The 27,584-nt window shown below is 42.5% G+C and overlaps 1 protein-coding gene across 1 annotated transcript in view; it reads left to right on the top strand.

The window, feature by feature from the left end:
* Positions 1–22,152: 22,152 nt before the first annotated feature.
* Positions 22,153–27,584, top strand: part of LOC130160990 (solute carrier organic anion transporter family member 5A1) — a 43,837-nt gene continuing 38,405 nt past the window's right edge. The window contains exons 1-2 of the mRNA XM_056363856.1: positions 22,153–22,228; positions 22,927–24,422. Coding sequence (XP_056219831.1) covers positions 23,462–24,422 — 961 coding nt within the window. The 5' untranslated portion in view covers positions 22,153–22,228; positions 22,927–23,461. The remainder of the gene's footprint in view (positions 22,229–22,926; positions 24,423–27,584) is intronic.

The following is a 27,584-nucleotide window of genomic DNA, read 5'->3' on the forward strand; positions in this document are numbered from 1 at the left end:
AGATAGATAGATAGATAGATAGATAGATAGATAGATAGATAGATAGATAGATAGATAGATAGATAGATAGATAGATAGATGGGTGGATAGATAGATGGATGGATAGATAGATAGATAGATAGATAGATGGATGGATAGATAGATGGATGGATAGATAGATAGATAGATGGATGGATAGATCAGGTTGTGTATGTGTCAATGTGTCTGGGTTAATTTAAGGAAAGTTTCAATTGATACCACGGTGGTGGCAGCAGCATGGGGTCTGACAGATGACACAGTATCCAGCCTTTGTTTTGATGCTCTGTTATGTCACCTTTAACCTCTGGGTCAACATACTTCACAATGACAACATGTAGTCTGACATAGCAACGCTCCAACCGTGTTTAGTGCTACAACACCCATTCAAACAGTGGGAGAAGGGAAATAAAGCGAAAAGGTGATTGAAAATGTAATTTTTGAAAATAATGAATAAAAGATAAAAACTGATTGTTCAGCCTGCACGTACTGTACATTTGACATCTTGTTTTGCCATCAGAGCCTAGTGATAAAGAGCTGAAGCTGAGACTATGGCTTTTCTTTATTGGCTGTGTGCAGGGAGAAAGGCAGTAAAGTCAGTAGCACTCTGTCCAGCCTCTGTGTTTATTTTCTATAACGGATGGACAGCAGACTTCAGGGTCAGGGGTCACCTCCTCACTGAATGTTTAACAGCCTCCCTCTCCCTTTAAATAGCCAAAATATGGATGCTTGAACAAGTGTAGATCAACCTTCAGTGGACCTGCCCCTCCCACGTATACAACCCCCGAGCCTCCATGAAGTGGCCTGCTGTGAAAAGGGAGGATACTCCCCTTTGTGGTTCTCCAGGAGCAGAGGGGTGGAGGAGAGAAGGATGGGACAAGAGACAAAGACAAAAAGAAAGACAGAAGGAGAAAAAGGAGAATGAGCTGCCAGAGCTGAAATACTGAGATTGTTAGCGAGCCTTGCTAGAAGACTGGTTTTACTAGCACCTCTCTGATTGGCTTATTTAGGACTCGACCCTCCAGCATGGAAGGATTTGTATCTAGGTTGTTTATACGGATTGATTTCACACTTAACATCCCGGCAAGTTAACAGCGCCTCTGGAGGACCATCCATCAGATTAATCTCTGTATTAATGTGATATTAATGCTACGAGTGGTGGACTTTTACGGCCTAGGTTTTCTGGGGTTAATTCCTTCCGAGGTTGAAGCAAAGGGCCATAACTCTCTCCAAAACAATGCACGATGAACACTCAAATCCATCTCATAAATGGGCACATATCTGAATTTAGTGCTGTGGTTAATTTATAATGTTTATTGATATAAAGAGGAGATTGCTATTGCAAGGTAATTCCGACATCTGAGGCCAGCTGTGAGTTTCATGTTTGAAAAATGCTTCACCTCTCTTCTCTTCTCTTCTCTTTTTCTCAGTCTGCTAAGCTAGTGGAGCTGAGTGGTCAAATGCTCTGATGTATTAGCTTCTATTGATTGCCTAATAGCTGTCAGTGTAGTGTGTGTGAGTGTATGTGTGTCTGTGTGTGTGTGTGTGTGTGTGTGTGTGTGTTGTAGTCTGGCTGATGTTGAGGCCAGCTCCTGTTTAAGTCCGGCCTCAGACTCTCATCTGAGTGGGCTCATAAAGTATAACCACACCAGCTCTTTGTCAATCTGTGCCACTGTCTGCCTCAAACCAAAAGAAAACTCAGTGATTATGAAGATGAAGGAGATTTCTGAAACGTACTGCTTACTTTTTGCTTTTATGTTGTTTTCATTATGCAGTCATCTTCCCTTCTTCTGCATTCAGCCTGATTGCCATTTCCTGCCCATACCCTAAAACACATACAGTATAATCTTTGTGGGTCATTCTGGTTTAGTTGACTTGTGTCCTGAGTGTCTCTCATTTGTTTTCTTGTTCTACCAGAAACCATCCAAAGAAGCAGCTTTTAGTGTCTTTAATTTAGAAAAAAACAACATAATTGAGTACTATGCAGTTTATTCATTTTAAATGGGCTTTGAAAGTCTTTCCTGGGCCCAGTAGTGATGAAAGCTTTTACCTTTTACCTGATACCTTCCCTATGCAAGACCATCCTTTTGCATAAGTAGGATGTTGTTTTCTCCACCATTTTCTTGTTATAATAGTAACTACATATGATCTTAAATGCACCCCGAGGTTAGCCAAAACTCTGCTATCACACACTTTTCTGCCTTTGACTGATTCATTTCTGTACTGTACTATAAAAGTACTCAACTAACTAATTACTGCACTGTAACTCTATTTCCAGTCTAGCATTTTATGTCTAATTGTATTTAACTTCCTGTAAAAATAAAATTTCCTCATCTTGTTTCCTTTAGATTTTATTTCAGATTTCATGTGCAGTTTTATTAGGTATAAGTTTTCTGACAAAAGATGCAGACTTTTTTTCTGATACTGATTATCAATATTTTTCATCTGGCTCTGCTTTGTTGCATCTTTATTTTAGATTTTTTGTTTTTCTTTGCTTCAGTCATAATAGCATGATATCGGTGTGACCTCTGTCTTTAAAAAAAACATTGGAGTTAAGTGATTTAATTCCAGTGGGTCCTCTGAACTGTGCCCCCCTTCCTGTTCCCTCTGTCAGGACTTGAGTTGGATCAGCTTGTGTCCTGCCATTCATGCCTCAGGTTGGAGCTGTTATTATCGCCCGGTGATTTCCACCGGGACGCTGGACAGTGCAGCAGGAGACACAGAGAGAGGCTCAGCAGCCTGCATGCTACTGACTGGATGAAAGGCAGATCAAACACTGTCTGCAAAGCCTCTCCATATTGCCGCCCAGCACTCAGTGTTTGTGTGTGTATGTGTGGTTGTGTGTGTGTGTGTGGTTGTGTGTGTGTGTGTTCTAGGTGGGATTGATGCATGAGGAGGGCAGATGGCCTTATCCTTTTCTGTGGGGGCTGGTGTGAGGTTCCACTGTGGTCCCATGGGGCAGCATATTTTGGCCTACTGCCCCCCAACACACACACACACACACACACACACACTCACACTCACACACTCTTTCATAACTCCCATCAACTCCTAAAGCAACCCATCACAAAATCTACTGTAAGTCTTATCTATCTATCTATCTATCTATCTATCTATCTATCTATCTATCTATCTATCTATCTATCTATCTATCTATCTATCTATCTATCTATCTATCTATCTATCTATCTATCTATCTATCTATCTACCTGTGCTTGTAAGAGAATTATAACACATTATTTCCTTGCTCCTGTTTGAACTATGTAACCCCTGATGGACCGCAGGACTCTTCTTTTAGGCCAATTCATATGCAACTATGCTGAAAGGAGTAAAAATGCTTGTCGGCTGACATGCGGCATTGTCATTCGGGATGTTAGAAAGTGTTATAGGGTTCTTCTCCCCATGTGTCGCGCTTTACAATAGTTCTCAGTGTGCTATTTGTGTGTCTTTATGCGCAAGGCCATTGTATGAACCCAACTGTTATTCCTGTGGGTGATGAAGCTAGCAATAGGGTAGCGAGGAGAGGAGCTACTGTTACAGTACTCATCCCCCCACCCACCACCACCCTCCCAACACATACACACTCTCTCACACACGTCTGTGTCTGCATCATTTCTTTTCTCCCTCTCCGGCCACGTGTTTGTGTGCGTATCATAAATTGGATGAAATAATGGCTTGGTTCCCTCTTTCCAACAACAACAACAAAAAAAAAAAACAAATGCAGAAAGTGATAGACCGTGAGCATGTAATTCCCATGTGACAGTTGCCTCGTGTTGTTTGCCTGCCCCTGTTGTGCCTGGGTCTATTCTCAGGCGAATGTTTCACTCGGTGGGGTAGTGGTGTTGAAAGGCCCGGGGACGTCTTAAACTGATACTTTAGGACAGCGGGACCACATGCCGCTGTGACACTATTGACCAAAAGAAAGACGCGTACCGGTGCTGCCTGCTGCATGAATCCACCGAAATCTCTACACTGAGACATCTCACTTCCATTTCTCCTATACAATTTTTTCTGCGAGCAGCTGCAATTGAGATTTCATAGAATTCTGGGGTTTTCAGAGACAGGGGCAGCAGGGGGATTTAAATGTTAAAAAAAGCCAGAGAATGTGTACTTTCTACTGGCAACAAAAAACAGGACTGCATGTGTTGTCCCCGAGGGGAAGGATTTAAAAACATATGGACACTGTACTGCGGCCACATGCGCATCCATGCACAGACAAGATGACCTCCCTGCCTCTTAAGATGTTTGCTGTTAGTCCAACTAATCCTAACTAAGCTGTCCATTTAGATGAACACTTAGAGGGCAGCGCTCATGTATGGCAGTCATCGACCCTTCACTATCCTGTCAGCTAGAGATGTTTGCCTTCTCCCTGTTACTGTCAGAGAGGGGTGGGGGGATTGGGGGGGTGAGGGTACAGAGTTTGTTTAAGACCGTACAAAAGACAAAAACCAGTCAGAAAGAATCTTAGCCAATATACTATATGCTTTTAAGCGTGTTATGAAGAGAGTGATGGAAGTGGTTAGATTTGAAACCTCTTGAAGTGGATTAGCTAATGAGCACTTCCTCGCCTACCTCGCTCCCTTCATCTCCTCATCATGGAGAATGCACAGTCACCAGCCACACAGGACGTGCTGATGATTGATTGGTCACCCGTGAGAGTGAGCCACACGGCGGGTGTACCCCGCAAACCGAGCCCTCACACACATGTCCACGCACTCTCACATGCACAGGCAGGTTGTATAGCATGCATGCAAAGGAGCTCGAGGCGCAAAAATCTGCACATAGCTGTTCATGTACGCACACACACACACACGCCGTGATGGACAGAGGGGGGGCAGGTAAGCTACAATACTCGTCAATAACTGTCAGTCACATTTAACAGAGCTAACAGCACAGAGACAAGGGAGGACAACTGCTTTATCAGCTAGTTAGTTCCCTCCTCCTCTCATCACCTCCTGCGCCCCACCTTGCCCTCTCTAATCACTGTAATGCTGCCGCCCTTTTACCTTGTAGTCTGATTCGGCGAAACAACACCACCGCTGAAGGAATTTTGTGTGTGGGTGGGGCAGTAAAGGATGAAAATTGGGTGGTACTTTTAAAGCTGTAGCCCGTGCGAACCTGAAATCGTGGCTTGTTGGTTCAATATCCTCCTCTTCCAGGGTTTAGTCTTTCCTTCCCCTGCCTTTTAGAACATCAATTCACCAAGCAGGTTATATAGTTAATGTTGCTATCACAGCTACACTTCTATTGCTCAAGGAACAATTGAACGTGACTCCAGGCAGCTCCCAATGGTCTGCAGGGTCAAAGGGGAGAAGACCCTGACAGGCCCCCGGGCTGTGGATGTTTAGCCACTAGCCCTCCTCAAGGCTTGAATGACTGTTTAAGCACCTGATGGTCTGCGATGGTGCCAAACATTAGCGAGCGTGAAGCTGAGAGGTCTTAAAGCTGCTCGTCCAACAGACAAGAGGCAGTGATTCAACAGCGAGTGTGTTTGACAGTGATGGAGATGAAAACTGTGAAGGATGAAGTGGGCACTGAGTGCACTACCACAGCTAAGAGTGTGTGTGTATTTGTGTGCGTCTGTGTGTGTGTGTGTATACTTCTGTGAGGTGTGTCATGCTGTGTGCGCGCCGTGGTCCATGTCTGTGATTGTGTATGCGTGCTCTGCCACAGGAAAAAATGCCTCATAGTGTCTTGGGCCTGGAGCTGCAGCCACCACCCCCCCACCCCCACCACCACCACCACCACCACCACCACCACCCCACCCCCAACTCTGAGTCATGATGGCTTTTTGACAGTAGAGCTGGAAGACAAATGCCCCTCGTCCTGCTGAAACATTCATGAAGCCTTATGACCCTCTCCTCCACCTAATGTACCCTAACAGGCCTTTATGGCTTCTCTCTAGCCTAGCGCCACCTTAGTGCTGCTTCCCGGCATCTAACTTCTTAACACCCCGCCCGCCACCGCCGGTCTTTTTGCGCCCGTTCAGCAGTTTGTCGGAGAAGCCTCACTACTGATAAGTTTTCCTGAGCCAGTCAAAGGATGGCTGCAGACCTGTTACCAAAAAGACATCCACTATCTCAGCAGCCGGCATCGTGGTTGTGTTGGTATGCACACGTCTTTGGGGGCAGTTCAGTCTGACTTTGTCATATGCTTCCAGTTTCATGTTGTTCCCCTTCTTGTTTCTCCTCTCCTTCACGTGTGGCCATTGACAGTCTTTGTAATCTGATTCCAATAGGGGCTGCATTGATCTGTTAAGATTGTCACTTTAAAAAAAAAAAGCCCCATTAGGGTTGAAGGTTTGACAGTTGATATCAACATCCTTTAGTGTTGTGACAGCTTTAAATGCCCTGTGACCCCCACCACCACCACCACCCAAAAATGTGGTCAAACAGGGTGGGAGGAAAGGACGATTGATGATAGAAGGTGAGTTCAGGTGCAAAATTTACCTTTTTTAACAAACCACAGACAGCACACAAGTCAGACAAAAGAAACAGCATTAAAGGAAAGACACAAAGAAATGTTCAAGCTTCCTGTGTCGAGCAGAATGACCTCAGCTTGTCATTGGGACTCTACACTGTGTCCTCTGTGTGTGTCCACCCTGTGTGGGTCCACAGGGAGATCTGGCCTGAGCAGTGTGTTTTACTACTCTCCTGGCCTCCCCACTGTGTTTACCTCTCCGTGGTAAAAAAAAAAAAAAAAAGGCCATATGCTAAATGGGCTTGTGTTACGGCTCTGGTTACCAGGCGGACCATCGGCCCCACACACACAATCCAGCATCAAGCAGGACAGATATCTAAGCCATATCCAAGCCTATAAAGTGGAGCTCCATTGATCTGTTTATGCTTTTTTAACAATCTCCAACACATGAGATTCATCTCGGCCACAGACAATCTTCTGATGGTCATTGATTCATCTGGTAACACCAGACCAATTAATTAGTGGTGGCAATCATAGCTGCTTTTTGTAGTCAATCGTTATCAAAGCATTAGCATTATCCATTTCAATTATGACATAATGCAACTCCATAAATACTGTTTGGTAAAATAGACAAGAGTGTTTTATGCACTATAAAAACACAAAGCCTTACTTAATACAAACTATACATCCCAGACTACATTATTGACAATGCTCTTATTGACTGAGGTAATAGAAGTCACAGAGGATGGCTCCGAGTCAGGATACAGTGGAGTCAGTCTATATCTCTGATAATGTACATTCATCAGAAGAAAACTGCAGAGCTCTGCAAGAATTTTCTTCACTTCAGGATTTATTTTCTAGTGGGGATATGGTGCCTGATGACTGTCTAGATTCCGGGTATAAAACTCCTCCTTAGCTTGTTTATTGATTTTTTTTTTAAAAACACATTATTCTGTAAACACATAATTCTTTTAAATATCCATTCTAAAAGCAGCAAAACCCTCTTTTCGCCAATTACTCCAACTAATTTCCAGTGTTTATCCTTTGTCTAAGAAGCCAAGAGTTTCTCTGAACATCTACATCACAAAGACTAACTTCATAACAATATAAAGCAACATTTTGACATTTTTCATCACTGCAAGTACAACAACAATGAATTCCTGCAATAAAATAACTGTAAATTTCCACCAAATGTTTGTGTTTTGCTACTGTATGTGGTGTTAACATTGAGATCTGAACAAGTTATAATGATGCTTATGACATCAGCAAATGACAGAATTAGTTTCCCCATAAAATATTCTTAAATATAAAAAAAAAAAAGAGAGAAAAAAACACAAAGTTGAGCTGAAAGTTGATTTCCTCTGACTTTCTAGGAGAAAAGCTGACAACAGCTGACAATTTAAGATTTTTTAACTCTCCGGACAAAATTTTTACATCCACCTCTGGTCCTTCTCTCGGTCTCCAGCTCTGCTCTGCTGCCACACTGCTCTGCACGCTCCAGCAGCAGATCAATGTCTCTGAAATGGAGACGACCTGCAGTCACAGTAATGGTGCACACATCATCTTAAAGGGCTCTTCCCAGAAGACCTTCCCTGCTCACACTCTCACACATGCTGCAAACACAGCAGCAGCAGCCCGCAAAGGGGAGACGGAGGTCAGTACAGGCTATCCTGCACCGACTCTTGTTTAGCCTAGCCGGGGGCCTGCTAACAGTTAAAGGCTTACATTACAAAGTCCTGTTCATTAAGGACCCCGACAAAACCAGAGATAGTTCTCAGACATGAGGGTGTGTGGGGAGGTATCGTGTGATCTGCATCTTCTCTGCAACAGGAAGCATCTGTTTTCCCAACATGAAAAATGAATCAAACACCTTTCAGCCCTCTTGTGTGTGTCTGTGTTTGTGTGTGTGTGTGTGTGTGTGTGTGTGTGTGTGTGTGCGTGTGTGTGCTTGCTGTCTGTATCACTGACCACAATACATCAATACCGGCACCTCTTACCTAAAATGACTCAATTGGCAGCAGAAAAAATGATCAATATCCGAATGTGAAGAGAGGAAAGTGTGGTTTTTTTGGGGATTTTTTTTTGTTTCTGTGGCACCAGGCTGCAGACACAGACACATGGCTCATTTCTCACTCATAATCTCCTATTCCAAGGATTAGCAGTTAAGATGTCACCTTCAAACAATATCTCTTCACACAACTGTATAGGCTACACACATGCTGGCTGCTTCCATTGGAGGCCACATTAGCTTCAATGATGAGCCTCTTCTTTCTAAAGGCCCTGCTGGAGCTGAGAGGCGTCCTCAGGGGAACAGGGTTTAGATGTGCCCCTTGTTCAACCGCTCCCCCCCTGGATGCTGTGAGAAGGCCTCCTGAGTACAAATGAATCGTGGGAGATTGGCTAATGTATGTGGTATTCTCTGTGGGTGATATAAAGAGTGGTTTGAGTATTGCTAAATGACATGGTTTTCAGCTTTGAAACCAGTTGGCGGTTCAGTTTGTGTAGTGTGTGAATCCTGTTGGCCAAAATAAAAAGTTTTTAGTATTTCAAAACAAAATATGTTTATTACATTAACTCAAGGATTAATGTAGGGTTAAAAATATAAAATCTGTGTGCAAGTAAAGCTTTCTCTTGCTCAATATTTGGGGAGCTTCCATTCAAAAAGTTCACATATTTTCCAACCGAAGGAATTTAATAAGTTCGCAAAAGGTGCAATCGGGGGGGGGGGGGGCTCTGCAAGTGAGAGTCGTCCAGAAAATCAATCTACCTGTGCTCCTCTCTCCACACAGCAGCAGGATTGGTTACACACGCTAATCATGTGTGTTGATTTCATCCCAGCTGCCAGCGTGGAGGGCAGCAGCACAGCAGTTTCCTCTCTCTGTCCTTGCAGTGTTCAGGCCCAGCACCTTATTGATCACAATGAGTAAGTTAATAAGCTTTAGACTCATTCATCAGCAGGGTAGAGACTGGAACTGCACGCAGCAGGCTTAATCAAGTCATCAGTGCCCGTCAAGCATGAACACAGTAATTAAGGGAAGAGGGAACATGGAGATGAGGAGCGAGGAGAGGAGCAGGGGTCTATAGAGTCTGCCTGGGAAAGAGATAGAGAACTTCAGTGCTCCATTTATAAAGCAGCAGTTTATATGGACAGTGGCCGAGGAACGACACGGTCGGAGTCATCACTCTTTCTTCTTTTTCTTTTTTTTTTTGCCGTATATGGCTCTCACATAAATCTCGCCTTAGTTAATCAACAGCTGAAATACAATCAGCCAGGTGATCCAAACAGTGACCTGAGGACAGACAATTCATCCCCGCCTTGAGCAGGCAAAGGGACAAAGAACAACAACCCCCCCCTCCTCCCCCTTTGATGACACACACAGGAGAGGAAATCACCAATAAGCAGCATCATCATCATCATCATCATCATGATTATCCTCAATGTTTCACCGCTGTAACAGAGCTGTGAGCACGTGGGGCCAAAAGGATGAGCTCATTTTGGTTTACTTGGTGGATGGCCGAAGCTGGTCAGATTTACAGCAGCAGCTGTGAGTGATGACGCTCCTCTTCAAACAAAAGCCATCCGTCCTGTCTGGAGCAGAGGAGGAGGAGGAGAAAGGCTGGGGAAACTCTAATGTGCCTACAGGCCCTGATTGAGAGGCTGAGATGTGGATTCTTGTTGTTGCCACGAGAATAAATGTGTGTGAGTTATGCAAAGCGGAGCTGCCCTGTAAAGGTCAGGGTCACTCATGATAGGCATCCTGCTTTGGAGGGTGTTTTAGAGGACAGGTTCACATTTTTTCACATCTGTCTCACACACCCATACTGAATGTACAGTTATAGTTATTCATTGTGATTGTTCCTCATTTCATACTGGTTATTAAGAGATCCGTTCTTAATGTGATTCCAATATCGCAAATGATGGGGGAAAAAAAAGTGCAAAAATCAGTCACAGTCTTTTTTTTTTAGCACAAATACACCTAATTTGATATTAAGAATACTATCTCTGAAACATGTCGGCTTTACTTTGCTAAGTTGGGCTGCTGAAGCCTCATGTTAGATTTTTCCCATTCATTTTTCAACAGAATGAGGTGTGTGTGTGTTTTGTCCATAAACTATTAACATCAAAATCAGAGATCATTTCACAGCCAGTATGGAAAGGAGACTAAAAACTATTTAATGTACATTTGGGTATATGTGTATTGTTTTAAGACAGACTTTTAAAAAAAAAAAGTGAACTAATCCTTTAATTACTTGAACGAGTGACAGGATACATTTCTCTTTACCTGTGCAAATTAAAATAATGCAGAAATTCTTCGATGAAAGTTTCAGATTTGTCTCAGTCGGTGCTTTTCTCCTTACTGAAGTTTAAAGGGCCAGTTCACCAAATCAAAGGAAAAAAAAATACAGTAATTTCCCATTTTCCCATGTCACTGAGATATTTGCTACCGTCCCAATGGGAGGTGAATATCCTTTGTTGTGATTAGACTATTTTTATAAATTCAACAGTAGCATCCCGTTCCAAGAATAATATCCCATTCAGTCTGGATCTGTGAAATGTTTTATTTGGCACTACTTTCTACTGAAGAAATGAAAAAGCCTGAGTAGATAAAACCCAGAAATATCTTCATTGTTGGATACTTCTAAAGGAAAGTGAGAAACTCTGTGGAGTGATGCTTCAGTTTCCTTTTTTGTCGATGTCTCCTGCTCCTTTACCTTATCAACATAAAAAGGCTTCTGCTTCTGTAACAGTCACTATAATGCCTCTTTATTCTCTTTTGTGTGTTATCCCTGCTGCAGTCCATGTGTTTCACTCAGGTGCTCATATCCCCCTGTGCCCTATTAGCCTTAAACCTGACCATTACACTGTCCCTTCAACTCCTGTGGAAAAAAAAACACACACACACTTAATGAAGGCAACTCCCAGACTGAATGTCCATTAATTGTGACTGTTGTTGTCTTGTAACCCATCGCCTGCTGGATCGCTCTGAGCAGAGAGCTGATTGTGGTGTATGTGTGTGTGTGTGTGTGTGTGTGTGTGTGTGTGTGTGTGTGTTAGTTAGTCAGTGTATGCCACTGGTATGGCCTCTGTGGAGAGGGAGCTGACAGGTAACATTAGCATCACAGGTGGCCACGGAAGCATGGAAGGGCCACAGAGGAAACGTCCCATGCACACACACTCGCACACACACAAGTGGGAATACAGAAACACACATACCCCCACACACACACACACACACACACACACACACACACACACACATAAATAGAGTTTATGACACTATTACTACTTGTTTAACTTATTTAGGAACCCTTCTGAAGTCTATACACACTAATGGTGTTCATGTCAGCGTGTTTCATTCAAAATTGTGACTGCAAACCTCGACATAATTTGTATTTATATATCAGTAATATACTTTCAACTTTACACCATTTTCTTGTTTTGGCTTTTTTTTTTTTTTTTTTTATCCTGGCTATGTTAGTCAAGAATCTGTGTCTTCTTTGTATAGTTTCTCTTGCATTTCCAAGGAATGGTATATCCCACTGTGTCTTTTATTGTGACATTATCACAAAATGGCTTTTGTTTTATGCAACTCAGTAAAATACTTTTAATTTGAAACTTTTACTAACATGTTTAACAGATTGTTTAACAGATGCAGAACAAGATGCATGAACTCCAGTCCAATAAAAGGAAATGACAGAATCCCACACATATAAAGGGATTTATTTGCTGATGTCTTTGCATTAATTTGTCCAACATCTAAATCTAAACTTTACCCTCCTCCCCTCTCCAGTCCTTCTAATCACACAGTGCAGTGGACAGACTGAATACTGATCCCCCTCTGGGACTCAAACCAACAACCACAATCACAACCTGCTTTACAACTCATAATTAGAACAGGGAGCACTTCTCCCATTTGGGTCACCAATGTGAAACACACATATTAAAAAAAAAAGGCAACACTATGTGCCTAAAGGGTGCTGATAATCCTAAACATGTGTTTAAACAGGAACACAGGCACATACACACACACACACACATACACACACTCCCTGGGAGCAACTCAATTACAGCACGAGTCCTTCATAGATCTGTTAGCTTATCTGATAGTCAGATCACCTGATCGATAGAGAACAACCACAGAGGGTTTATTCAAGCCGGCCGATCATTAATGTGGGTCTTGCAGTGCAGATGCAGAGCAGCAGCGGAGACCTGTTGAAGTGATCCGACACAGATTAGCAGCACAAACAAGATCAGAACAAGATTTTTTTTGTGCGTGCAAGATTGTGTAAGAGGTTTTTGCAGCAAGGGGTGGGAGTTTGCAAACCGAAACTCCTCTCTCACTTTATATTTCTGGCAGAGCCGTGAGTGCTCTCAAAGATTTTCCCCTTGAAAGCAGTTTACAGTCAAAAATCACCGGGTGCTCGTCCCATCTCAGTCGCAGTTGCCCCTCGCTGTATTGATCCCCATATAATCATTGACAGAGCAATCTCTGAATGACTAGGTGGGATTCAATTAAAGGCTCGACCCACTGATTATTTCTTTTTTTTTCATCCACCCCGTGTAACACCATCTCCCTCATTGGCAACACTGTGCCTCCCCAATTAATGGGTAACTAATAAATGAAATGAATGACCGCTTGTTTCTCGGCCACAAAGGCCTGTGATGAGAGCGGCCAGGCTCTAATTGCCAGGCTCTAAACACTGAGGCACGAGGCAGCACACTCCAGTGTTTGCATTAAAGTGTCATATAAAAGTTTGTCCCTTTGTGTGGCATGCTTCCTGGCCCACGCCGGAGCTTACTGTCAGGGGGCTAATTGTGCCCCTTCTTTAGTCCCTTTGAGGCGTAAGCACACTTCTGTTGTGTGTGGGGCAGAGGGGGTGAAAGAGAGACAGTCTTTTCGTGGGGTTGGGGTGGTGGTTTGGGGGGGGGGGGCAAGGAGGAGGATGAGTATCGGTAATAATGAAGGAGCAGGCACGTATGACCAACAATGGATCCCTCGGATTATAGTCCAGACAAAGACAGTGTTGCAGTAATTACAGTGCAAACACCGCCGCATTGTGTGAGTGTGTGTGTGTGTGTGTGTGTGTGTGTGTGTGTGTGTGTGCTGACGTGTGGATCGGGGGCAGAAGGCATTGCTCTATTAGCAGCTGTGTCTCAAGAACCTGATTACTGTAAGAGTGTGTGTGGGGGGCCACTCGGAGGGTCCAGAAGAGGGATGAAGAACAAGGGAAGAGAGACCTGCAGCTTTTGTGTTTCCTTTATTTTTTGTCATCATTGCTCAGCAAACATCGCACAAAGAGGAGCAAAGTTTGTATTTGTTGGGGTCTATTTTCCAGCTGCTGATTTGCTGCATCATTTACAGCAGCAGGAATCAGGAGTTTTAGTATTTTTGTATCACAACAGAGCTCTATGGGATGTATCTATCAGACATATTCACTTCAGTTATCCCAAAAAAACTCATTTACAGTTGTATTATTATTGCTATTATTATTATTATTCAGAATGCATAGCTGTAATATATTAAAACAAGAAACTTTCATCAGTTCACTAAGCAGAAAATCTAAAACAAATCACCTTAAAAAAAAAAAAAAACAACGCCACAATGAGGAAAGGCCTGTTTGTGTTTATCCTCCATGTCTCTTCGAATGCTTTTTCTTACATTTCACAGCACACACGTAAACCCACGCATGTGTTCCATATTAAGATTTGGCGAACCGCAGCGCCACGCACTCTCAACTTCTGTTAAGCTGCTTCCACTTTACATCATTAGCGCAAGAGTCTCTGGAGTTCAAACCGTGTCTCTTCGGAGAGAACTTTGGCGGGCACGTAAAAGTGGTTTCTGCACAGAGTCTCCCAATTCTTCGAGCAAAAAAACACCTTGAAGATTAGAAGTTAATCAGCTGCTCAGTTGGGGATTGATCTTAAGTCGCCGTATGCATCACTGATGATGTCATCAAAACTTAGATGTCAAACTAAGGCTTTTGGCCTCAGTTAATCAGTTTCATTGAAATGCCTCTATTCCTTTCAACCCCTATCCTTCCCATGCCTCCCTCTGTCTGCTCCTCTATGCAGCCTTCCTTCCAGCTTAGGCTGATTATCAGGAGTGGCCCATTTACAGTATGGCTAGAAGGTAATTAGTGGGATGAGCCGGGCAGAAGGATCCTCTTCAGGGGTTAAGAAGGCACACGCTCAAGTACCTCTGGCTTCTGAAGAGCAGGGGAGCTGATGTGTGTCAGGGTGGTGTGGCAACAATAGGAAAGGATTTCCCTTTAGATTTATAGGACTCAACCTGTTCAGAGGAAAAGGAGTTGACAGTCACCACAACTGATTGATTTTCAATGAGTAACACATATTTTTTCATTAGTTGTCCCTAAAAAACTACATTTAGTTTCAGATGTGAGGGGCACTTGTCATCATCTGATGCTGTTATGTTAAAAAAAAATCAACAATGTACCGAACCAACAAACATATTTTAATTCTCAAAAAGAAACAAAACAAAAAGTATCTGTGGCTTGTTCATTATCAGTCAGTAAGAGAAAATCCAATTTTCGCACTGCTATCTTTGACAACTTTGCTTCCTTTTCAAAATAAAAACAAACAGAAGAAATGATCCGTTTACAGTTTAGCATTTCTTTTCAGCTGATAAGCAATCAGATAACCAATCAGAGCAGCTATATGCGCAGGTACAGCAATCACATATACAGCTGCTGGCACAGCAGTCAAACCTTCCTTCCCTCTAACAGATGATAGAGCAGACCCTCTGCTCAGGTGGCTGATGGTGATCACCTTAGCCCAAGGGCTTGAAAAATGCACACATACTTCACTTAGTAGCTTAAGCCTCTAAAGAGCAATTATTCCATTCATATGGAGGTAATTGTGTCCCATGAATATGAAATGTTTGGCAGTCCCTCCTTTAACATTGTGAGAGCTGTGTGGATGTTCTTGGAGGAGGACAAAGCCCTGAAGGTATGGCCCATTTCCATATGTGTTAGGGGAATTGAGGTGGGCTTGAAACAGCCCCCTGTTTACAGTAAACGGAGGGTCTCTCCTGAGCTTCTGGAAGGACAGGCATGCTGAGTATAGCTGAACTGCTTTTTCCAACTCACAGCAGCAGCCCGCTCCCCCACATTCACCCATCAGGTGCTGTTAAACAGCACGTGTTGAGATTATTTGCTTGCATGCTCTGCATCGCTTTAATTCAAATTTCGCCACGTTAAAAGTTCACCGCCACGTGTGGTCGATGTGTCTGGTGCATTAATTATTACAACATTGTGTTTTTTATGAGAACAGTAGATTTATAATCGTTATTGAAATGGTGATTTGGTTCTTGAAAGTATCTCTGATTATTGATTATTGTATGATAAGTTGTGTATTGTGATGAGCTTCCATTGCTGTTCAGTGCAAAATTGACAGCAAAGCAGCTTATAAATAGTAACGCAATAACATATCCACTCACATGCACACCAGTCATCCATTTACATTTAGTTTAATTACATGTATTGAATTAAAGTGAGATTTATGCGCAACTGACTGCCAGTATGTTTAATATACTCGAAACTGAAATTAAATCCGTACCACTTTTAACTTTCAATGACTATTTAAGATTTTCTTGGTATAAAGATTAGCAGCATCAGCAGAACTTCATAATCAGATCTAATGAAAAAGAAATCTGTCAAATGTTTTTTAATGCTCCCCTCAGCAGGGAAGAAATCTCAGGTTGTTCTTGTTAATCAAAGCCATGTGTTATCAGTGTTAAAGATCCCTACAGGGAAAGAAGCTGCTGTGCTCTTTTCTTAGCAAGGCACATATTTGTTAATGTCCTCATGATTTATTAGGAAAGGGACATTCAGCCAGCCTTTGTCATGGAGGGACCTGTGTAGAGGGTGACCTGGCCTACTAATCAAGCTTGTGGTTGAGGGTGATGGGTCTAGAGGAGAGGAGGGGTGAGGACTTTTGCATAAGCATGGGGCCCAATCTGCTGGGATTGCTCTGCACAGTAAGGGGGCCTCTGCAGGCTTATACTAGGGGTGTTTATTTTGGAGCCCTTGCACTTTTTTTAACACAATTACTACACCACCCTTCTGTCCTGATCTGCTTTCCTTATTCATATGCATTAGTCGCTCTCTGGGTTGCAAAGTTTCCAGTTGCAAGCCCCTCCGAATGGGTAAAACTAAACTAATTTGGGGAGTAGTCCTGACTACAAACCAGTCCACAACAGAAGAATACTGACCTTAGAAAGCAGCAAAAAGAGGACGGCTAATTTAAAAGAATGCCTTTCCTGGAAGCAGAATGTGGTAAAACAGTACGACAGAGAGTTATAGTTCAAGCATAGAGTCCTCCTATATCTTTGAGTGCTGTTGTAAAGCCATTAGCTGATGAAGCCGCGCAACAGTCGGAGACAACTGGATTCTTTCCTTTTTGTCTTTTCAGTGATGCAACAAAACAGCAACGAGTCAACAGGGTCTTAGGATAAAGAGCCCACTGAAGAGTTAGGATTCCTTGTCTTGTTTTTTGTTTTGTTTTTTCATGAGGCGGGTGTCACATTTTCTCAGAGGTCCTGGAAATTCAGCACCCCCCCGACTTCCAGTTACAGATGCACACACCTCAATGTCTGGCGTTATTGCATGTTCCCGTATCTCACTCGCTGGACGTGATAGCCAAGGCTACATACAGGAAAAAAGGCTGCTGTGTGTGGATGTGAACTGTGGGGGATGGGAGTGTATAGTATATTTATGAACATGCATAAATGTTTGCGCGTGATTCCCCTTTAACAGCTCCACAGACAGATGCAGAGAGCTGAGAAACAGACGGTGTTTCATTAGTGATTCCTGTAATGTCAATAAAGTTGGGATGGTTAACAGGAAGAGTGTGGGATGGAGCGGGGGGGGGGGGGGGGGGGGGGGGGGGCGACCCAAGGCCATGGGAGGTGTCGGACCAGACTGCAGATGATGATGATGATGATGATGATGATGATGATGTCATCACTCATCATCTGACAGGAGGGGATCTCACAAACAGCATATCTTTGTAACAAGCAATTTGACCAGACATTGTAAAGACTGAGTCTGTATTAAATGCCAAACACCGAGTATCACCCACTGTTGAATAATATAAAGTCCCATAATGGAAAAAATATCTCAGAGTATAGCCAGTTTCAAGGGTCAAGCTTTTATAAATTCATTAAATAATTTTTTTTTTTTTAAATGTGTCAAAGCAGTCCGAACGCTTTTTCTACTAAAAATAAAAGCCAATGAATTTAAAGGAGCGCTACATTATTGCACTTTCACAAAACTCAGGTACGTGTGAGACATATTTTGAAAAGAATGGTCAAAATGAATGCAGCAGAGACAGAGAAAGCATCTTTTGTTACAGTGCACTCACATCAATCCAACTCCTTTCTCGCAGCAGCTTGTAACAGTAGGTTTCTGTTAAAAAAAATATATAAATAAAAGTCTTAAACCCAATCTGTGAAAACCTGGTGAGCTGCAGAGCCATGGAAGACATTACGCAACAGTTTCCATGGGCTGAGTTACATGATAATTAAACTAAATCTTCACATCTAAAATCAGTGACCCATTAAAAAAAAAAAAAAAAAAGAGACAAAGTAAAAAGTAAAATAAAGTAAGGTAGATTTTGTCTTTGCTTGGAATCATATAATGAACACTGTAATCTTTGATGTAACCTGCAAAATTTGTTTTTTTAATTCAGCAATCTTGCGACCTGCACGTGATGAGCCCCAACAAGCTCTTGACTCTTGAGGATAAAGCACCATCTGTTGGTCATGAGTAAAAAATACAACCACACTGCAGGTCCTGGCTCCACCGTATGAGTCTGTGCAGTAGAGGGTGGTGTTGTATTTCTCTCTCTCTTTGTGGAATCAGAGTTCAGTTCACCACACGGCTCCGTCACGTCATAAATATTACAAAGAGCATTACATCCACGGCCTCCTACTCTGCCCTTAGTTTGAGTTTACTCTTTGATTGAATTTTCTCTCTGTAACACTTCATTAGAGCATATTTAAATGGTCACAGTGGAGGATTTTATCACTATAATGAGTTATCACTGGCTGCACTGCCAGTTCAACAGGGAATGACCAGTTTCTGCGTAACACCCGTTGGAATATTGCCATACAATATTGATATTTTAAGTACGTTTGATTTCTGACCCCTTATGAGTAATAAACTGTTTTACAGTGGTTCTAACAAGCTGTTGTGTGTTTTATTGCTTGGTATATGAGAAATGCAATATAACAATAACAATAACAACTGGCAATGAGTGTGGGAACATTTAGATATGAAGGAAAGCTTTGTAGCAGTCCCCCCTTTAAAAATGCAGGCCTGCTTGTTCAGCATCTATTGTCCCGATTCACTCGTTCACATGGGAAGTTTTTTCTGTTTGTTTTTCTGTACGATATACAGACATGTTTTGTTCTTCTGATAGTGCATTCAGGACAAATTCCTCTGATGCCGAACTGGACAGAACTCCGCGGAAACTATTTCTGAGAAGGCATGAACATATTAACCTTTGGAAAAGGCTGTTCCTGTCATCCGTGAAGTCTCCACGTTCTCTCTCTCTCTCTGTTTTAAGAAAGGTCATGGGCTAACTAAATGTCTGTGGGCTAACAGTATAACTTCCCTATCTTCTCCAAATCCGTGACATTTGGCTGGCAAAAAAAAAATGATAAAATCTGCTGTGGGAAAGGAATATATATACAGTGCTTTGCTCATTCATATGCTTATTCAGCTTAAACTTCTTCAACTCCTTCTACTTGATTACAAACGATTAGAGCAACAGCGATATGTTGGAGCATTAGTGGTGAAGTGTGGGGTTTGTCCTTTAATTTGAAAAGCCGGGCTCAGGAATCTGTCTTACTGTAGTGTCCTTGAGGAAGTCACTGAATCTCTATCAACACCACTTTCCATATGGTGACCCTGATCGGGTGCGAAAACCAGACCTTCCCAGCAACAGTCACTAAGATATAATATGGATTATGTGTGCAAATTGAGTTTGCAATTGTTCAAAGGAAATCCATACTAAAGAATCTATATTTCTACACATAATGTCACCTACTGAAGCACTTGTTGCCTCACAGGTCAACTAATGAATAGGGGGCAATTTCAAGGCGCCTGCATATTGTGGTTTGATTTGATTTGATTTTCAAACTCACTACTTGTAGAAAATCTATTTGAGTTACAAATTATTCTGATGTAACTTTGGGTTTGAACAAAAATGAGACATCTCCAGGGAAAACTGAAGTCTGTGTGTTGTTTCAACCCTTATCACTCAGTGATGCTTTATGACTGACTGGAATCACATGCTCTTACCAGTGACACAAAATTCTCAGATCTTTGATCTTTGTGGTTTTTCTGACTTGGAATTGGCTCTTTGAAAGAAAGAAAATAAAAAATAAAAACATCTTTATACACATTGTGAAGTATTTAATGGGGTCCTTGAATTGCAAATGCACCATGCCTAAACACCTAAACTCTAAGCATTTCAAACTATTTTCACCAACGGGAACAACTTGCACAAAATAAAGAACTACTCAAAAAGAGTTTCACGTCTGTGACAGACTCCCTACTTTAGCTATACCTGCAGAAATACAACAACTTACTGCAATGATTCAGTGCAGTTGTCTGTTAAGTAATTCCACATATCCCTTTATGCCATTATGCATTCATGGTGGTTTGTGATATTGATCAGCCTGCAGTGCTGATAGCCGGAGACAGAGATGAAAAATCCTTGAACAGAAGAGACGGAGACCTTTACGATGGACCATGAGGCCTGTCATTGATCCCTGTTGGTTGACTGTTGAGAGACAGTCATTGTCTCTTAGACACCAAGGAGACAGTAGCCTGCATAAGCCTGTACACTGTGGGAAAAAGGATAATCTTGTGTGTCACTTTAGGATAAAAAAAAGTTTGGTTTGAGTGTTTGAATACATCACAAAAATAGTATGCTCATGCACATACCCATTTGGGTTGGTGAAGCAGACATTTGACATTTAAGCGTCTGTCAAATGCTATTCCTCCGAGGAGGAACCAAAGAGGATCAGAATGAGAGGAGGAGGAGCAGGAGCAGGATTGATCATCGGCCTCCCTAGACCAGGAAATGAATTAATGACCTTGGGGAAAGTCATCCATCCCTTTGACAAGCACTGGGAGTCAACCCTCTCTCTAAAAAAAGATATATTTTATTTTCTGTCAGCACAGATATTTTCTTTGAAGTCTTAATTCGGTAGAATTTTACCACCTAAAAAATAAAATGTTTATTGAGACGTGCAAATGACAAATATGAAATTAATACTTTTTCATTTACATTTTACAGAATTCTTTTTACCCTATAAATGTACTCAGAGGTGTTCCAATGATCATTAGAAAAAAAAGAATCAATATCAAGCACAATGCTGATCATTAAATTGATATTTTTCCTCCTTATAAGATTAGTCTACATATAATTTACAATCGTGTTGATTGTATCCTATAACATGAATATATGTCATTAGAATGTTAAAAACTGCATTTAACTATTTCTCCATCACAGGTGGGGGAGGTGACATAATTTGGTTTTGCCACCTTCAGTGTGCTGTTTCAATTGAAGCACTTTTCATTATCCTCCTAGGACCTGGCGTCCACATATGTGGACCTCACATTTTGGGTTCTCTAGACCACAATATTAACTTTTTCTCAACAAGGGCCTGGTGACCACATATGAGGATATTATACTGCCACTCAGTAATCGAAATTTAAAACTAATGTCCTCATATGTGGACATCATTTTTCTCAGGTCCCAATCAGCCTAAATAGCAAAGAGAAATTAAAAATGCACGCCATGCAAGAGTTCGGGTCTTAGGAGGTTATATACTGAGAGGTAGACTAGTATTCTCTAAAGAAATAAACTGACTCCATTACATTTTTTTTTTTTTTTTTTACGATTTATTGCGTCAGAGGACTGCCGGGCACAGAGCCCATTGTCTATATGAGCCTGTGACCAGTCAATCACTGCTGGGTCAGCAACGGTCCCAGCTGTCTAGATGACGTAGCGGTCTAAACAAGCCAACATATGGGCTGTTGAGCATGTTGGTATATGAAGTCCTACAGTCATCGTAATTGAAATGAGCTGAATGAAGATATTAACGCAGTAACGTTTGCAGAAGCGTTCAGTGTGGCTCAAGTCTCATAGAATCGTTGTAACTCAAACTCCGTTTTCCATATAATTAAACAGGAACGTGAACGCACGTTTGGCTCACGAAAGAAACTACAAGTCCCAATGTGGCTGATGAGAAAAACAATTCACCCCCACGATTTGCTGCGTTCAAGTTGCCTTCTCCTAATTGGGTTTTACCTCGTAGCTTGAATGTTGTAAACAAAACTTGTCGTATAGTTGTGTGTCTCGTGAAAAGTAACGACAAATAAGACCAAAAGATGTGAATGTTGATTGTTTTTACATTTCAGAACAAGTATCGTAGTTCTACATTGAGTTATGGATATTTGGGTTTTTATCGGTAATATCGTTAACGAATATATTTTTCTACTAAATTAAATCGACTAATCATCACTTTTTCACGTTTTAATTTTTTTTTCTAATCTCGTGAGTTGACGTATTCAAAATTGGACACATTTCCAGTTTTTTTTTCACTTTCTCGATGCGCTGGACTCCGAATTTCACAATATCCGACAGTCATTTAAGGCATCACTTGCCCACAAGCACCAGCAGCCATCCACATCTAACAGATTTCATTCAGTGAGTGGCCGCTCCGCGAGAACAACAGGCTACCTCCCTCTGTCCTGTGTGAGTATTACAGCCTTCTACACCTCCAGCCTTTCCTAGAAGTTATGTCAAATAATATTACTTGTCGTTGTATTCGAAGCCCGAGACTTGTTATTGCTTAATTTCAGAAATGTCTCGTGTTGAATCGGGGTTTCATTTCTTTTCAAAGTAATAACTGAGACGTTTGTGGACAGCGTGGTCTTTTGTTCTCTTGGTATATTTCTCGTTTTGACAAAGGAAAGCTGGGTGTTATTTTGCCATAAGCGCTGCGACAGTGTGACACCCATACAGTTGTTTTTCATTCATTTATTAAGGACATTGCTCGTGGGGTGGTCCATAGGAAGAAAACAACGACAAACAAAAAGAACTCCACATAAAATCAGATCAAAACAAAAGACATTCCACAATACTCAGACATTTGCAAACAGGCTGCAAACGCTACTGGTTCCACATTTTTAGATGAGAACCTGACGGAGCTCAGTTCAGGGTTTGTTCGTGTTGGTTATTTGATGTTTTTTGATGGACTATTTTTCTAGTGTCTAGCAATTTAGCGATATGAAGGGACCAGTTTAATCCAGTGTGGACATATTTACCAGAATGCCAGAAGTGGGGGAAAAAAAGCCTTAGATATTGTAGATATACAACTTATATATTTGAAAGTGACAACCTTTTTTGATATTTGCTAATGTTTTCATTTCATGTTTTTATCCTCTTTCTAGGATGCTGCACAGCTATGGGACAAAGGAAACAAAAAAACCCACTGAATCAAGGTTGCTATCTAACAAAGAGCCATAAAATCAACATCAACATGGGATCCTAAATTATGGGATCATTGTAAAGACAGCTCCTTTTTTATTATTTACATGTTTTATAACCTTATCGGCTATTTACTGTAAACAAATCACTCCATAGCCAATACTCTTAAGTGTTTAACGAAAGAAGTTGATGTTCTTCTGTATTCAGTCAAGCTACCACTGTCATTGTTTAGTGGCTTTCAAGGATATTTTGGCCCTGATGTTGTGCTGAGATACAGGCTTTTTGTGACAGAACAGCGCTGCTGTAAATAGAGATGTGGAATAAAACATGCACATAACTAGAGGGGCTCAGTCCGCCCAAGTCCTTACTGGCAGGGCAGAGTTTTTACTCAAGCATCCAGCCCTGCAGCAGCTCCACCGTGTCCTCATGTGGCACTAGTTACTGACTGACTTGTCAGCACAGCCAGGAGCCGAAGGAACCTGAAAGTCCAGCTGCGCCATGACTTCGTCGGACAATGATGAAACGGGGAGTGACCTGTCTGAGTCTCTGGAGATCCGTGAGCTCCAGGACCAGTACATGGACCCAGAGAACTGCTTCAAGTCCAAAAGCTTACCCATCCTGAATGGACCCTGTCAACCGGATCGGAAGGCGGCGGAGCCTCGGCTGGTCAACACTAACCGCACCTGTGTGGCCGTGGACGAGAGCAGCGAGCTCCAGCCTAAAACCCCAGACTCGAGCCAAGCAGAGTCCCCCTCCTCCAGGACAGACTTCTCCCCCTCTGTCTCAAGCATGGTGGGACTCAGCAGCTCTCTGCCTGTGGAGGGTCACAGGGGGGCTGGCTCTGGAGGCAAAAAACTTGGTTTCTCTCTTACCCGCCTTATTCACATCCCAGCCAGGAAGTATGTGCGGGTCATCCTGAGGGACTCGCGCTGCTTCCTGTTCTGCATGTGCTACCTGACCTTCATTCAGTCCCTGATGGTTTCAGGCTACCTGAGCAGCGTCATCACCACCATTGAGAAGCGTTACAGTCTCCGCAGCTCAGAGTCCGGCCTGTTGGTCAGCTGTTTCGACATCGGCAGCTTGCTGGTGGTGGTCTTCATCTCCTACTTCGGCGGCAGAGGTCAGAGGCCACGCTGGCTGGCTGTGGGTGGTGTGGTCATCGCTGTTGGGGCGGCGTTGTTTTCCCTGCCCCACTTCATCTCACCACCCTACCAGATCCAGGAGATGAACTCATCAGCGGGTCACGAAGGCCTCTGTCAGAGTGGTAACAACAGTGGGCGTGACCTGCTCGACGTTTCATCATGCCCTCGCGACCAGGAGGGCAATGAGCACAACCTGTATGTGGCTCTGTTCATTTGTGCCCAGATACTTGTGGGCATGGGGTCAACGCCAATCTACACCCTGGGGCCCACCTACCTGGATGACAATGTGAAGAAAGAAAATGCATCTCTCTACCTGGGTAAGCCAACCTGAATGTAGCAGCAGCTCAACAGGAGGCTAGATTAATGGTGTGTCAGAGAGAATAAGTTAATTCCATCCTGTAATACATTTATATTTTCCTTGCTTATGACTGACATTTACAAAAAGTTATAGAAATTCTGTTAGAGGACAAAGTAATCAGGTGGTTCTACATATGCCAGATTTGCTGAATTTATTTGAATAAATACAGACAACTGTCTGCTTTTTTGACTTCCACTAGTCTTGCTCCGCAGTGCAAACTATGCAAGTGTGGTGTGTGACTGGAAGGATGCAGAGCTCTTGAGTTAGAGTTAGTGGTCTCTAACACAGTTAGTATCAGTTGTCCAATTATACATTTATGAATGAGCTGATATCATTTCCATTCTAAATGGATTGGATTTTTGCATTTTGATAAATTGAGAGGACAGCTTTTGACTGGTTTGGTGTTGCTGATGTTTACTAGGAAGTGCATGTGCATGTATGTATACCCGCAGGGCTCAACAATGCACTCACCCACCCCAGCTCTCTGTCCTTTTGATTTAATCTCACCAGCATGCAACCTCTGCACCACACTGAGGTAAATACAGAGACTGCAACGTCAACCTTGGGCCACAAGCACATGAGAGAGGAGTGTGGGGCGAGAAGCAGAACTAGGTTGCTTATGATTAATAGTCCAGTATTGTGTGTCTCTGTGTGTGTGTGTGTGTGTGCATGTGCAAAATACTGCTGTGTCCTGAGGAGTGTGTGTGTGCGTGCGTGCAGACGGCTGGCAGCAGTAAAGCAACATGCTCTCATGTTTAGCCAGAAAAAAGACAAGGTTCTGCTGTGTTTAAATGTTAGCAGATTGTTATATACACTCCTGTAATGCTGCATTCCTCCTTTAATTGCTCAGACATCTCCTCAACATTTCAGGTATCATGTAATTTATCTGGAATGATCGGGCTTTGCTGGCATTAATGGTTGTGCCCTGAATGGATGAATGAATTATTGCATGTATATAAATATGACATACTCTGCATAGCTCCTGGAGTAGATCATGATTGCAGAAGTAATCTCCCCCCTGTCTGCCTTCACACTTTAGTTGGGTTATTGGGACATGGGGCACCCCTCAATCTGGTGCAGTATCTCACACAGATGGTCACTGTCCCACTGACCTTTTGCGTAGGGCTCCACCAAATGGTTATTATCCATATGATCTATATATGATTGATTGATTTCTTTTGATTAATCTATTACATATTCAATCTAGAAAATGTAAAAAATAGTAAAAGCATCACAAGTTACAATACAGAGCTTAGGTTTTATATTCAAACTGCTTCTTTTGTCTGACCAACGGTGCAAAACCCCAAAATATTCAATTCAACGTTGACATAATCCTCTCATTTCAGATTCTAGAACCATTTAATGTTTGTGTTTTAGCTTGATAAATGACTTAAATTGTATTGTGGTGCACTAATTATTTCAGTGTGCATCATTTGCATAAGTTGGATGTGCATGTCGGCCAATCTTTGTGTACATCTGTGTGAGGAGGACTGCTTGCACTCAGTTGTACGAAAAAAAAAAAAAAAACAACACTGAGATGGCTGCACAGCATTAGCCACAGTGCTGACACCATCCCTTCATCACAACATTGCACAGCCTATGGAGCATATTTGCTGTCGAGTCCTCTCGCCGGCTGCTCCGCTGCCCTCGAGACCCGGTATTGATCAGATCCCTGCGTCACAGGGAGCCAATGCAGCATAGCTATTGAACCAGCCAGGAAAACAAGGAGGAAAAACAACCTCAAACAGCAACTTGCTCTGCCCTCACCTTGGCAAGGTACTCCAGAGCAAAATGCATCAGGGTTCGTGAGGCTCACCGAGTCCCTCCCCCTCTTACAGATATCCATCAAGAGCAGCACTTGCTCCAGCGACCTTGATGGATATTTTCAGAGGATTCACTGAGGGATAATCTGTTTCCTTCCAGCAATGCGTTGTTTGGGAAAAACAGAGACATGTTCAGACATGTCAGAGTGAGCAGACAAGTGGGGGATAATTTTCCTTGATTTGCGTTTCTGATATTCACTCAAAATAACCATGGTAACGGAGCTCCAGTTTCATTATTCAGGTGTTTTTAGGTACATTTTTGACATTCTCAGGAATGAACCTCCAGGTGAAGGAGTCCAGGTGGTCATTGCTCGCCATTTATCATTTTGCTTTCGTGTTTGTTTGAATGGAACCCACAGGCTATGAGAATTTAAAACGAGGGGAATCCTTCAGTTCACTCAAAAATATTTGTTCTTTGACACAAATATATGATTAAAAAGAAATCTACAAACAAGGAAGAATGAGAGCCAGCACTGTTAAACCTGCTCACCCAGAAACCCTCAAACCGATTTCCATGTTTTCTCAACATCATTTTGTGCAGATACCCAAACCTTCAGGAGGCTTCCCCCACACACTTACCTTGCGGTGATTTTTCACCCCCTCCAAACCCATTAATGTAAACCCCATCTCAATTTGCTCCGGCTCAGAGGGGAGGAGTTGCTCGCTTTTGTAGGACATTGCAATTTACACTGAGGGGTACTTCTGGTGCCCTTGGAGAGGGAGGAACAGTGTGTGTGTGTTGGTGTGTATGTGTATGTGTTTTTTTTTTTTTTTTTTGTCAGTATGTCAAGATCTTTTGTCTACGCATGCACATACACAGTAGGGCATTCCCTCTGTCCCATCACCCCAATTCCCAACTCTGGCCCCACGTCACTATGGTAATGTAATGAGCATCTGAACTTTACCTCTTGTGCTATAGTTTGTGAGCAATGGTGAAATAGGTGTATAGATCACTTGGCTTTGCAGATCTTTTCATTTTTTTTTGTTTTGTTTTTATGGTGGTTCTCTACGTAAGAAATGGGAGCCCGTGTCTCGGAGTGTAGGCACCGTGTGCACATCCACCTCCTTCCCCCTTGTCTCTCTTTTCTGCTCTGACAGATTTACAACATACATTTCTTGGTGTTACTATGGTGAACATTTGTCTATGCCCTTCTTTGAGCAGCCACTCCATCTCGTGTGAAAGTGGCTTGTCGCATTAGATGAGGTTTCAGCCCTATACATAGTAAAAGATAAACTGAAGACAAACTTATTTGAATCACTGCCTGTCTTATGTTCTGGTTTTGTTGTTGACTCCGTCT

The sequence above is a fragment of the Seriola aureovittata genome, chromosome 20, assembly GCF_021018895.1.
Source record: "Seriola aureovittata isolate HTS-2021-v1 ecotype China chromosome 20, ASM2101889v1, whole genome shotgun sequence".
NCBI lineage: Eukaryota > Metazoa > Chordata > Actinopteri > Carangiformes > Carangidae > Seriola > Seriola aureovittata.